The following is a 14,901-nucleotide window of genomic DNA, read 5'->3' as shown; positions in this document are numbered from 1 at the left end:
CCTGCTCTTCGGTTCCACAGACAATATAGTAAGTTCAGGGATTACTCCCAAGGTATACCCTTTTGGCAGCACCACCCCTCACAACCTGTGCAGTAGAAGTCCAACCAGTACTTTACACAACACAAAGGACATGGCGGTACCAAGGGTCACCAAGGACAGCAGCAACAGTCCTCCTTTCCACCGCAAACCATTTTAGAACGCCCTGTAGGGGAGGGTGGCGTTTAACTTATATCATTGCTGTCAAACACTATGGACCATTGGTTCCTCCAGAGTGTCGGGTAAGGCACACCCTTAAAGGTCATGTTCTCTCCCATTGTGTGTTTCCTCTGTCCACTCAAAGGACCATGCTTTCACTCTCTCTCTCACAATGTGTTTTCTTTTCCTTTAGCACTGTCAACACTTTGTAGAGGTGAGTGAGCCATTGGAGGCTGAGCCAGATTCCTGTTCTGGCTCACCTTGAAGTCCTCAGAGAACCTCAAGAGTAAAACAATATGAGCTCTCATGTGGCTTCTGCCTACGACCCCTACTCTAAGCTCATGTCCCAAGAACTGAAGACTAACGTTAACCCGTCATGTAAAGCAGGAGAGAGAATAAGATAGGTAAACACTAAAGGAGGGCCAGGGGAGATTTAGAGACCTGTGGGTTTTCACTCCCAACTAATATATCTTTCACACAAATAAATGATCAGGTCTAAGAAAAGATTAGAGTCCTAGCTAAATGAAAGTATTCCTTTTTATTAGGACAAATTCCCTCACCCACAAGAGGTGGCATGCTTCCTCATAGGAATTCTCTTTGCACCGTGATAGCAGATCACGATGCAGGCTACAACCCCCCTCCAAGGAGGAGCTCTTCGGATGTTTTGATATATGATAGAATCCTTATGGAGAGCTAAAGGGTGGTGAGGGTAGCAGAGCGTCCAATATATGAATTTTTTTTATAGTGGTGATTAGAACTGACTCCAGAGCAGGCACACAACTTTATTCTAGCATGCCTGGGTCAGGATTAAAATGAGTGAAGAGACACTGCAGAAGACAATTGACCCTGCATCCGTGTGTCACTGATCATTGGTCAACATGTTTCTGCCAACAAGCTCCTCATGAGAGGTGTATTGCTTCTACTCAAATAACATGCATGTAAATGAAAGGTTCAGAAGTGGTCCAAAAAAGCCTCAACATCGGATTCACTTTGTTATAGCATGTAGGGAGACATAATGAACACTAGGTTATTGTAACAGCGTTAGTAACACTTACCAATATATTGCCACCAACAACCCAAACACTGTTATGATGTATCCACCATGAAAGTGAGTGTCTAACATAGATGCAGTTGTGGCATTTGTACAAAGCATGCAAGCATACCCACTATTGTCGGGAGTTGTGCCTCAACTCGAAGGACCCTCACATAGGGTTTAGGGCGCACTCTGTCCAATGAAGAAGGCTAGGTAATTATTACATTGATAAAAAGGCTAAGCTCATTGGTACTGGCACACTCAAACAACACAGTCCTTACAAGTGGTGATAAAGAATAGCCTGACTCTGGTATGTCGTGTGCAGAAGAAATGCATTTAGTTAAAAGAATGACACGAGTCCAATTAACAAGACTCGATCATCAGAATGTTTTAAATGTTCAACAATTATGTTTTGAAAAAATTATTTGTTAACTATATGTATGCAAAGCAACTTATGTTTTGATATTTCTATGCTTGTTTGTTTGCTTATTAGCATACTTTATTGCTAATTTTTGGGTCTGTTTTTTTCTTGTCTTGTTTATCTGCTGGCTGTTGGTATGATTGAGAGTATTTGTTGAATGAATTTGTTGAGAGGTGTATGGGCTTCCGATTCCGGGCAGCAGTGGGGAGAGTGAGTGCTTTGGTGCTTAAACGATGCGTCCCCTGTGTCCTTCGGGCTACTTGCACTTTGAAATGTATAGATACATGTATTTTTATATGATGATATTTACAATAAATAATTTATATTTTAGATATATAAAAAATTATTTCCCTGGATGAAGTCATTGATGATATCCTTTATATATCTTTATGAACACAGTTGAAAGTCAATGAAAAAATAATAAATCTCCTTTAAAAATTACAATTTCAGAGTTACTTGCACCAAATTTAAGTTTACACAGAAACGTGCTTTCGAGACAAAATATTATTTCTTTACTTGTATTGCCATGTTTACCTGGAGGTTCTGTAAGAAGTTTCCTGCAGTCATCAGCTTTAAAGATTCTTGCCAAGAAGGGGTAGTACAACCTTTCTCCTGATCTAACTTCACAACATTTACTTTTTTCTGGAATAAAAGGAGTACGCAGTCCATAATACGCATAATAAGGTGAGGAGGCCGTCCCAGGGTTCGAACAGTGGCAATGTCAGATGACTTGATTGTCTATGAAATGAAGAGAGAGGAAGTATAAATGGGTATGGTGTAAAACCAAATGTATTGAAATATTTATTGATTCACAAAAGTCAGCTTAAAAAATAACTTGGATCTTGTAAGTTTACTCCTACGTTAGGACTTTCAACTTTTGTTGTATTCTGAAAGTAAACCAAGACTACGAGTAAATTAGGAGAATTGTAGTTTTCCATAAACCTAAAATAATATTTGCACATTAAGGAATATCATTTTTCCTGAGAACAAACACTTCCCCTGCTACCAAGTGATGGGGCTGTGTTCTCTTCCCAGCCCCACTCCCATCTTAGAACACACTTACTCCTGACAAGGACAGGAGAAAATGTGCAAATAATTCAAGGGAGGTAAACGACATGCATGGCAAATGTGAATGAAGAAAACCTAAGTGTTTTTATAAGTTTGCCTTCTAGTACCAGGAAGACCTTAGATAAAATACCCAGTAATCCCAGAACCTTACATTTGTAAATGTTTAACTTCTACTATAGCCGCAAAAAAGCCCATATTTGCAAATCCTATTTTTCAATCTAATTTTACCAATCCTGATAATGTCAATCAGGATTGGGACTTTTTCATGGTAAATGCATTTATTTGTAAAGACATATAAAACATGCAGTGGTTAATGACTCAATAGGGAACATAATGGTTTCATTCACACAAAAAACACAGGTAGTCTCTTTCTACAGAGTGAACATGATTTATCCCAATGCAATTTTGAAGGGCTATAGGCTAAAGGCCTGATTTAGATCTCGGCGGACGGGTTACTCCATGACGACGGTGATGGATGTCTCGTCTGCCAAAATATAATTCCTATTCTATTATATGGGATCTTTATTTGGGAAAACAGGATATCCACCACAGTTGTGACGGAGTAACCCGTCCGCAGATCCAAATCAGGCCATTAATATCTAGTCAGTCATGGCCACACCACAGAATTTTCCACTCAAAATAGAAAAAGGATCATTAACTCTTCCACTGAAACTAATAATAAGCATTGGCAAAAGTAACAGGCCCAGCCTTTTCAATATGGTGCCATAGTTATTTCTTTTTTATTGCAAGCATATGCAACTAAAGACACCACTTAAACATGGTCACCTTATGCTTGCACTACAAATTGTAAGTCTAACAACACTCACAGATGATTTTGTTTTACTAGTAACATTTTTTCTTAACAACAAGCCTTTCAGTTACGCCATGCATTTTATTATTATTATTATCTTTGAATGAGACAAGAATAAACAAGAATTAATCAAAGTCTATTCACAGGCAGTCTACAATCTTACAATGTAACTTAAACACTTTATAAAATAAACTTTAAATTGGAGCTTATGCAAAATTAAAAGCAGCTATTTCAAGTAAATCTAAAAAATAAATAAAATAAAAATGGATAATATGAACCAGGTTTGTCACTAAAAATAAATTAGCTACTTGTATGCAGATGTGAACAATGTGTCCAGGTTTTGTGCACTACTCATACTGAAGCAAGCTAATGGGTAAAGTGGGCTGACCCACTGTCCCATACTGTATGATATGGTGGGAAGAAGAAAAATGTGAATAGCAATTTAAAAGACCAATATATGAAGGTTGATAACCATGTTTTGTCGCCAGAAAACAAAATGATTTTGCCAGGTCATTTCTATGTGGCCTCTGAAACCCATGGGCAACTATGCAATCCTTATAGCAGGTACCAGCATTGACCCTGGAGCCACAGAAACCAGATACTACTGGAAACTCTGAACTTTTAACAGTGGGAGGTTGGTGTGGGGGTAGACTGTTGATTTCAGTTAGCACCTGCATCGCTCACAATAAATATAATGTCCGATGAGTGTTATTCTTCTTAGAAAAAATAAAAAAGTATTCACATTAAAAAAAATATGCTTATTAACTTAAGAAAGTTTGTTTCATCATTAACTGTTTTGAATAATTCTAGCAGATACTCTATATCTGAATCTGCTCTCTCAAGTGTTCTGTGTAAGTGTTCTGTGTAGGTCAAAGAAACAGTACCATGGTAGGCTTAATTCTTGGTTAGTTCTATTACTAAAGCGTAGTGTCTGGTTAATAGGGCATAGATTGTTGATTGTGTTTTTCCACTCATGGCTTTTCAGCAGGCTTTCTATTGGAACCAGACTGCAGGGGCAACTTCCTTGCCCATTGGTAGTCTCTCTTATCTACTCTGTATTGTTCATGGAAGTGAGTTTGCGGACCTGGGCATGCAGAAATGGTTGAAGTATTAGGAGGTTTCAGTCCTCATTCTGGATAGCTCGTGCACTGGGATACAGCATAGAGAATAGCAGACTCCCACAGCTTAGGCAGCTCAATCTGGTGCAGAGAGGGTGAGAGCAAAGAGGCGCACGCACCCTCAAGCATAGCTTCCAAGGTTTCGGATGGCTTGTGTGTGACATATCCATGATTTAGCTGTGCATATGAGGGACATTCCACTGTCAAATGAGTGACACTTCGAGTGACACTTGTCAGATAAAACCAAGCATTGACACCCATGTACAGAAATAAATATAATAAATTACCCACTTCTGGGAAACAGAAAACTATGAAAAGCTTTGAAACCGCAGTAAAACGCCTGAAATAGAAGTTTATTACACAAGGCGAGTGAATTTACAACACATAAGCAGGTCTTGAAAAACGTTAAAAATATTACCAGACTGATAAGCCGAGTATTTTTTTTTTTTGTAAACTCTTTTAATTATTAAAGTTGGTGGCACAGTATACATCAATATAGGCACAACAGCCCACATCAAATAATACAGTTGAACATCTCACATCCATTGGTCACCCCGTATTCACTCACCCCCCCTCCCTATTCATCTGTGATGGAATCTGCAACATGCATTGACCATAGTGGGCCACATCCCGGGTCCGAGGAGGAGGCACAAATGTTGCCTCTATGTAAGGTCCATTTCCCCCATACCCATTCCACTTCTTGGGGCATCCTCCATTCATGTAGACTGCCTTCTCTGCAAACATGCACCAATCCATGTCCTGCTCCCACTCCTCTTGGGTCAGCAGTTCGGGCGCACCCCATTTATGAGCAATGATACGCTTAGCAATTATAAAACTGGTGGCAACCCAGAGTTGATCCATAAGGGTCATGTCAGTGGCCTCCCACACATTAAGCAGACACAATTTGAGCGACAGGCAAAGCATCACCACACACCCCGCTGAGTACCGCATTTACTGCGTTCCAGTATGTCTGGATAGTTGGGCAATCCCAGAGTGTGTGATAAAAGGTACCAATCCCCCCACATCTCCTTCTACACTCTGCTTCGCCGCGTCTGCCCATCTTGACCAATGATGTACATGAGATATATGTTCTGTGAAGAACCTTTAGTTGGATTAACCTCAGCCGTGATGATATAGCAACTTCTTGCGAGGAGGATAGTGTGTCGTGCCATTCCTCTTCCTCTATATCTACAAGATGCATCTGCAGGCACTCATAAAGGCGCGTCAACAGGTCAGGAGAATTGTTAGTTATACTCCTATAAGTAAGTGATATTATCTTACTGTCTATGTGTTCCGTGAGCAGCCTATCTTCCAGGCGAGTGGCCTCCGGTATTTCACCCTCTTCCTGGAGTGCCTTCAGCAAGGCGTGTCATAATTGCAGATATCTAAATGCTTCGCCCGCAGACAGCTCATATTCTTTTTGTAGGTTGGCGAATACAAGTATTTTCCTTTTTTTAACCAGGTCACCAACTTGCGATAGTCCGATGGTATCCCATTTATCAAACCCTTTGCATTTGCCTAACTTGCCTAATGTCTCTGCATGCCATAGAGGCATTTTTATTTTTTTTTAGATTTTTTTTTATTAAACAGTTCAGCCAACAAAGAAACACATCAAGTGACATACTCATAGATTCCCAATGTTCCTCAATGACATTCCATACATTTGAAAATATTACACAGTTGTAGCAGTTGGTGGATCAAGGGGACTCACGCACTTCAGCGTCCTCTTGACGGGCTGGTGGGGCACAGCTATCTTCCCTTGTAGTGATTCCAAGCCTCACAGACCCCGCCCCACTTCCCTGGGCACCCCCTGGCAGAGTAGACTGACCTCTCCCTAAACATACACCAGTCCAGGTCTTCTGCTCATTTTTCAATCCGGGGTGGCTGGCTAGCCCCCCATAGAGGCATTTTTTGCGTCATTTATTATACCAGCCTAATTATTTCACAGTGTTGTGCCATAGGGCGACTGTAAGGGCTGTTGGGCCGGTAAGTTCCTGCCTGTCTGGCTTTGTATATCGTGCTTATCTGAATCCTCCACTACCCATCAGCCACTTATCCACGCGGCAGGCCGGATCCTGCTGCGTGCCATGTATCCATTTATTAATAATCGTCAGGTGTACTGCCCAATAGTAAACTCGAATATCTGGCAAGGTTATGCCCCCCAGCATACCATCCCCTAACCAGCTTGAGGCCTGCAATGTGGGGTGGCTTCCCCTCCCAAAGTAGTGTTCTGACTTCCCCCTCTATCGGTTTGATATACGCTTCAGGTACGCTGTACGGGGTATTTTGCAGGATGTATAGGAAACGGGGCAAAGCCATAATTTTATAGAGCGCCGCTCGTCCCAGCACGGGCAGAGGTAATGCACGCCAATACCGAACATCGCCCTTTAGACTAGAAAGAGGGCCCAGAAGATTTTGTTCATAGAAAAGTTTTGGATCATCTGTTACAAATATTCCAAGATATCAAAACCCGTCTGTCACTATAGTTGCTTCGCACTCCGTCGGCAAGACTGGGGCGAGGCCGTGAAGTAAAAATATTACTGATTTGGACCAATTGATGGTGTACCCCGAGTATAGCCCATAGTTGGAACAGATCTGGAGTATCCTGCTAATTGAGGCTCGACACATACAACAAAATGTCGTCAGCGTAGAATGAGATTCTATCCTCCCACTCATTTGCCCACTTTCACCCACATACCAAAGGGTCCCCTCATATCCAACTCACCAAAGGCTCGAGAATTAGTGCGAATATAATTGGGGACAAGGGGCAACCCGGTCTTGTCCCTCGGTGCAAAGTAAAGGTCCTTGATGTATGCCTGTTCACTACCACCTGCGTGAGCGGTTCGGCATATAAAAGTCAGACCCACTCGACAGAAGTCTTCCTCAGACGCATACGTTCCAGGACAGCAAACATACATGGCACTCGACGGTGTCAAAGGCCATACGAGTGTCCAAGGACAGTATGGCGGCGCTTTCTTGAATTGTGTCTTTATACTGGCGAGCACTCCATTCAGTCGACGCAGATTTAAGGCAGTATTTCGGCCCGGCATAAATCCGGACTGATCCGGGTATTCAGGCTTCGTTACAACTGGGAGAAGCCTCGTCACTAATATTTTAGCCAGAATTTTGACTTGCACGTTGAGTAATGATATGGGGCGGTATAAGATGACTTCGTCAGCTGGCCTTCCTGTCTTGTGAATCACTACTATGGAGGCCACTCTTTAGTCTCTGGGCAATATTCCCTCTTGTTTACTCTCAAGATACATATTGAGCAGGTGGGGTGCTGCCTTTGTGGCTGTCATTTTGAGGAGTTCTATTGGGAGACCGTTTGGCCCCATGGCTTTGCCCACTTGTATGCCAAGTATGGCTGCTACAATTTCCTCAGTCGTGAGATCAGCGTCCAGTGATTGTTGGTATTCCATGGTTAATGTTGGGATCTGTATGTCAGCTGTTAGTTCCATTGACTCATCTATTGTGGCAGAAGCCATGGGGGAATATAGTTGTGTAAAATATTCAGCAAATCTCTCTGCTATGTCTTGCGGAACTCTCCTCCATACCCCCCCTGCCTGCGTATTGCCCTGACCCACCATCCAGCCCTGTCCCGTCTATTTAACCATGCAAGTAGTTTGCCTGTGCGATCTCCCTATTCATATATTCTATGCAGTTGTGAATGGTGTTTTACTCTGGGGGCCTTGGTAGCTAACTCTCTATATTCCTTCCTCTTAAGTTCCAATACATGACCAGCTGTCCTGTTGTGGATATGCGTAGATGCCTGCTCCCTAGTTACAATGTCACGCTCTAATTTGTCCAGTTTTTTACACTTCTCTTTCTTGTGTCCCACTGACCCTTTATCACTGCATTGTAGGTCTCCCAAATGACTTGTGATGAATGAACCGATCCCAGCTTCTCCGAGAAGTAGTTCTCTGTGGCCTTTAAAAGAATAGTTTTAATATGTGGGATTTTGAGGCACCAGGGGTTGATCGTAATTGTTCTGTGAGTGGGAGCATTTCATTTCATTTCAAAATCTTTATTTCGGTCAATTTCAACCATAAAAGATACAATTTTAAAACACTTTAGTTTAAATGCAATTGATATAGGTGTATAAGTTACAATTCAACACAGTAAGAGCGTTATAATAAAATGGCAGTTGTATTACCTATTTCATCTATAGCCATTAAAACTTATATATTACAATAAATACAATAAAAGCTAGGCAATTTAACAAAGGCGACATTATTTTAAGAACCATAACTTTTCTTCTGTATGTACATCAAATTCTATTTGAGTGAAGGTTTCTAATTACAATTTTTTTTTCTTTATTGGTCAGTCGTTTCAGAATCACACACACCCATAGATCGTAAAGTGCACGTGCAAGTTCACTAAAACATTTACAAAAATATGCGTAATCCTAACCTGTTATAGCTTCAGCCCAACTTTAGCCCTTATGAGGCTCACATTGAATAAATATCTGCTTACACTGAAAACAATCAATTGTGAGGTGTCAGTCTTCAATATACGTTCAGCCTCACTACAACATCTAGTATTCAAGTTTTAACAAACTGGCTTGATCCATTTTTTCCTAGGTCTATCATATGTGGGACAGAAGAATAATATGTGTAAATCATTTTCTTTATTATTATTTGAACATAATACGCACAGTTCACTACTTTTGCCATCACGGATGTTGCCCCATCTAGATTTATTGGCGTTAGTTTGAAGCACCCCATATCTAAACTTCATGAACAAAGATTTTGCTGATTGTGGCCGTACCTCATCCAAAAAGAGTTCAAACTGTGCTAGATCTTTGAACAAAAGAAAGCTAGATGTTAATGACCCAATAGAGGGGCTATGTAGCACGCTATTATGATGTAGACCCAAAAGGTGGACTTTAATAATTTCTTGCAAGCTGGTGTCAACTGGGATGGTTCGTCCCAGTAGTGAGATAAACCCTACTTCGACATCCACAATGTAACATGTTTGAGCCATGAGATGTCCCTACTCTGATCGTTTCTCATAATCTCTTCTAAGCCTTCCTTGTAATGTAGCAACTCTGGGGTTGACCATATCCTCACCCAAAATAAAAGTGGTCTTAGTAAAGCATGATGGTCAGTGCGTTTAATGTCAATAAGAATCGGAATTAGGGGAGTTCTAATGGGGAGGCTTAGTAATTTCCTTAAAAATTTGTTTTCTCCCAATTCAAAATTCTTTTTGCAGTAAGGTCCCCATATTTCAGCTCCATAAAGGGAGGCAGATTGTGCTTCTTATTTAAATACTTCTAAAGCAGGGAACACTGCATTCGAAATACTGTCCCCATGTTTCTTTAAAATAGGGAGTGAGTTTTGAAGCAAAATTAACTTATTTTTTTAAAAATTGTGGCTTCCAGGATAACTTAGTATCTAATGTGATGCCTTAATAATTCAAACTTTGCACATATTCTAATTTTTGATTATTAAGCACTAAATTCTTTTTAAACAATCTATGTGGGTTTATTGACATGTATTTAGTTTTGCTGGAGTTAATTTGGAGACCTTTCATAGTACAAAATGTATAGAAGGAGTCAATTAAACATTGCAATCCTTTTGGGGTTTGTGAGATTAGGATAGTATCGTCAGCAAATAAAAGCGCTAGCACTACATCACCCCCCAACTTAGGTGCGCCATTCTGGCAGCCATTCAAATAATTAGGGATGTCATTTACGTACAGTGAGAACAGGGTGGGCGCCAGTACGCTCCCTTGGTGCACACCCCTTCTCACCGGGATTGCCTTGGTAAGTTCACCCTTTGGGCCCCATCTTACTTTAGCAAAATTGTCATTGTGGAGCCTGATTATTTGTATGAGTAATTCACCTGGCACCCCTTGCAATCTCAGCCAATACCAGAGTAGATTTCGGGGTACGAGATCGAACGCTGCCTTTAGGTTTACGAAGGCGATGTACAAATGACCCCCTCTTATGTGTATATATTTCCAGCATAAACATGTAAATCTGAATACTTGATCAATCGTACTAGTTTTGATTCTGAATCTTGCCTGAAATTTTGAAAGAACCTTATACTCTTCAATCCACTCATTTAATCTATTTAAAATATGCCTAGCAAAAAATCTTTGTAAAATATCTATTAAACTGATAGGGCGATAGTTTGCAGGATCATATCGATTGCCCTTTTTAAAAATCGTAATAATTTCTGCCCCTTTCCATGTTTCGGGTATCGGTGTGCCTGAGACTATTGCGTTACACAAATAATTTATGTATGGTCCCCAAACACTGATATCGTGTTTCAGTAAGTCTCCCGGAATTTTGTCAGGTCCGGGAGCTTTCCCCGGTTTAACTGCTTCAATTGCCACTATTGTTTCCTTCATCCTAAAATATAAGTTGGGAATCTTTGGAACAAGAGCCAAGTCTTCAATAGTGTCAAACTGCAAACATTCGGTGTCTGTATAGAGACGGGAAAAGTGGTCAGTCCAGGTATTGGCGTCCAAAAAGAAGTCCTTTTTAATGCTTCGTGACTGATTCCCCTTCGCTATTAGTCGCCAAAAACCGGACTGATCCTTAGACTTGGCTGTACTAATCAAGTCTGTCCAAGTATCATCATCCCAAGTTTTTTTCGCAATCGCAAGGGTTCTCTTATATTTTATCCTTTTTTACCTAGTTACAATTATGTTGTTATTTTTAATTGCCTGGATAAGTTCTGCTTTTGCTACCCAGCAATCTTTGTTGTACCAGAGATTTGCCACTTCCTCCCTTTCCTTTCTTCCTGTATTAGGTATGTTACATATGACCGGAGTTAAAGCATCTACAAGGGTGTTATGTAGGTCTAGCATTGCAATGTTATCTTCTGGTAAGTGAAGGAAAGATGTAATAGTGTCTGCAAAGATGTTATAAATACATGCCATAGACTGGCTGTTCCCCAAAATATGGGGCCACTTTAGGGCATGTCGGTTGTTACTTAATATGGTATCGTCCACAGTAGTACTATTATCTCTGCTGCCCAAAGAAGTAGAAAGGAAATATTGAGACGCTAGCGACAGCTGTAGGGGGTGATGGTCACTCTCGGTTCTAGGATCTATTTATAGGTCAAGGACATGTGACCAAAACTCTATCGACACCAGTATATAGTCTATGTGACTCCGAGAGCTGCCTCTACAGAATGCATATGCTTTTGGCCTATCGGAGGGCAGATGACCGTTACACGCTCTTAATCCATTACCTCTAGCGAGCTTCATAATTTGTGCAACTGCTACAATGCACCGCACTTCCTGGTTACTTTCTAGGGCTGGAATATTACTTGCCATATCTTCATCCTCAAAAATGTTGTCAAAGCCCGCCACCGGTTCGTAATTACAATAAAAGAACAAGTTACTTACCTTCGGTAACAATGTATCTGTAAGAAACATTAGTTAGTTAGATTCCTTGCCTTAGAATATCCCCAGGCGTCAGGCTGGACCCGCAAAGACTTTCGTCAGCAATACCCTTGCGCGTCGCTAGGCGTCGTCTGCGGCTCCGCGTCCGTCGTCGTGATCGCCGGGATGACGTCGTCGAAGTACTTAGACGCCGCCCCCGCACGCTGACGTCAGTTCTTGTACATAGCTTTCCACGCCAGGAACGCAGAGCCATGCAAGAGACCTACACTGGTGCCATGAATCTAGAGCCCTGAAAGGGATGACCTTAACCCTAGACATCAGTTCGCAGAACGGGGAGGATGGGTGGGGCGGTAAGGAATCTAACTAACTAATGTTTCTTACAGATATATCGTTACCGAAGTTAAGTAACTTGTTCATCTGAAAGAATCAGGTTAGTTAGATTCCTTAGAATAGATACCCCAGCAATACCAACCCCGGTGGTGGGTCTGCCAACCAAGATCACACCAGGAAGTCCAGGAGAACAGAACGGCCAAAGAAGCCGCCTCTTCGGACTTGGCAGTCCAGGCAGTAATGCTTCGCAAACGTGTGCAGCGAGGCCCACGTAGCTGCCTGACAAATGTCCTGCAGCGGGACCCCCGACCCAGGGCAGTAGTAGCTGCTGTGGCCCTGAGTGGAACGGGCCCTCAGCCCCACAGGAGGCTCCTTCTTAGCCAAGGAATAACAGGCCTTAATGCACAGAACGACTCACCGAGAGATGGTTCGCTTGTGCACTGCCCGCTCCTTCTTAGCGCCCACGTAGCCAACAAAGAGTCCACCCGGAACTGTTTCGTACGGTCCAGATAGAAGGACAATGCTCGTTTTGGGTCCAGACGGTGGAGCCTCTCTTCCTCTTTCAATGGATGCGGAGGCAGAAAGAAGGTGGGCAATGTAACAGACTGGCCGATGTGAAAGGCAGTTACCACCTTAGGGAGAAAGGAAGGACGAGTCCTGAGAACAACCTTGTCCGATGGACAGAGAGGAAAGGAGGCTTAGAAGAGAGAGTCTGGTGCTCACTCACCCGTCTAGCTGAGGTGATGGCAACCAGGAAAGCAGTCTTAAGAGTTAGAAGACGAAGAGAACAATTATGAAGTGGCTCAAAAGGAGCGCACATCAGATAGGTTAACACCAGGTTCAAATCCCACTGAGGCATTACGAAGGGGACAGGAGGAAACATATGAGTAATGCCTTTAAAGAATCGAGCAGCAACAGGGGACTTGAAAAGAGAAGGCTGATCAGGAAGCCTTAAGAAAGCAGAAACAGCTGAAAGGTATCCCTTGAGGGTGCCCAGAGCAGAGCCCTGCTGGGCCAGGGAAAGAAGAAAGAGGAGAATCTCAGAAAGCGGGGCGGAAAGGGGATCCACAGCCTTTGCTGTGCACCATGTTACAAATTTGTTCCACCTGCAGGGGCATACCGTTTTAGTGGAGGGACGCCTGGCTGCCACAATGACATCACAGACTTCAGGAGGCAAGTCAAATGGCATCAACTGCTGCCGCTCAATCTCCACGTATGGAGGTGAAGGCTGGACAGGTTTGGGTGGAGGACCGTCCCCTGCTGCTGCGACAGAAGATCCTACTGAAGAGGCAGTCGAATCGGGGGATCGATTGACAGACTGAGTAGCTCAGGGTACCAGTATCTTCGCGTCCAATCCGGAGCCACAAGGATGACTTGGGCCTGGTCGCGCCTGATCTTCTTCAGCACTCTGGGCAGAAGTGGTATAGGCGGAAAAGCTTATAACAGACCGCAACTCCACTCGCGACGAAAAGCGTCGCCGAGCGAGTGTCGTCTTGGAAATTCCAACGCGCAGAACTGATGACATTGCGCGTTCTGTTCGGTGGCGAATAGATCTAACCAAGGCTCTACCCACTGCCGAAAGAGGCCTTGCACCACGTCAGAGATCAGACGCCATTCGTGATCCATCATGCACCGGCGGCTGAGTTTGTCCGCCCTGGTGATCAGAGAACCCGCCAGGTGTTGAACCACCAGGGTGATGCCCTGATGTCCCAGCCATGTCCAGAGGCGCAGAGCCTCCTGACAAAGGGTCCACAACCCCACCCGGCCCTGTTTGTTGCAATACCACATGGCGGTGGTGTTGTCCATGAACACCTGCACTACACTTCCCCGGACAGAGGGAAGGAATGCCTTCAGTGCAAGCCGGATCGCCCGCAGCTCCAATAGGTTGATATGGAGCCGGGACTTCGCCGGAGACCAGAGGCCTCTGATCTCCGCCTCTCCCATGTGGCCCCCCCATCCCAGGAGGGACGCATCCGTCACCACTATGTGCTCCGGTTGGGGTAGGGAGAGGGATGTCCCACTGGCCCAATCGCGGTCCGTGAGCCACCACTGCAACTGTCTTGCAGTGACCTCTGAGATCAGGACGCGGTCGGACAGGTTGCCCTGATGCTGGGCCCACTGGAACTTCAGGTCCCAATGCAAAGCCCGCATCCGTCATCTGGCGTGATGTACCAGCAGGATGCAGGAGGCCATCAGACCCAGAAGCCGCAGCACCAACCTGACCGAAATCTGGGATAAAGGCTGAAAGATCGGAATCAGAGCCTGAATATCCCGACCCCGCTGTTCCGGAGGATAGACCCGGAATTGCGCCGAGTCCAGAACCGCTCCGATGAAAAGGAGCTTCTAGGAGGGACTCAGATGCAACTTCAGCACGTTGATGGAGAACCCCAGCAAATGCAGGAAGTCGGCCGTAGTCTGGAGGTGGGAAACGACTGTCTGGGGCGAGCCCGCCTTCAACAGCCAGTCGTCGAGATAGGGGAAGACTGGAACTCCTAATCTGCGCAAATGAGCTGCGACCACCGCCATCACTTTCGTGAACACCCGAGGGGCACTGGTGAGGCCGAAG

The 14,901-nt window shown here is 43.6% G+C and overlaps 1 protein-coding gene across 1 annotated transcript in view; it reads right to left on the bottom strand.

Moving 5' to 3' along the window:
* Positions 1–14,901, bottom strand: part of DNAH5 (dynein axonemal heavy chain 5) — a 5,853,083-nt gene that overhangs the window by 1,446,906 nt on the left and 4,391,276 nt on the right. The window contains exon 59 of the mRNA XM_085606747.1: positions 2,184–2,387. Within this exon, the coding sequence (XP_085462873.1) occupies positions 2,184–2,387 (204 nt within the window). The remainder of the gene's footprint in view (positions 1–2,183; positions 2,388–14,901) is intronic.

The sequence above is a fragment of the Triturus cristatus genome, chromosome 5_2, assembly GCF_964204655.1.
Source record: "Triturus cristatus chromosome 5_2, aTriCri1.1, whole genome shotgun sequence".
Classification (NCBI taxonomy): Eukaryota; Metazoa; Chordata; class Amphibia; order Caudata; family Salamandridae; genus Triturus; species Triturus cristatus.
Note: the sequence above shows the minus strand (reverse complement) of the source record. Positions and strands in the feature narration are given on the sequence as shown.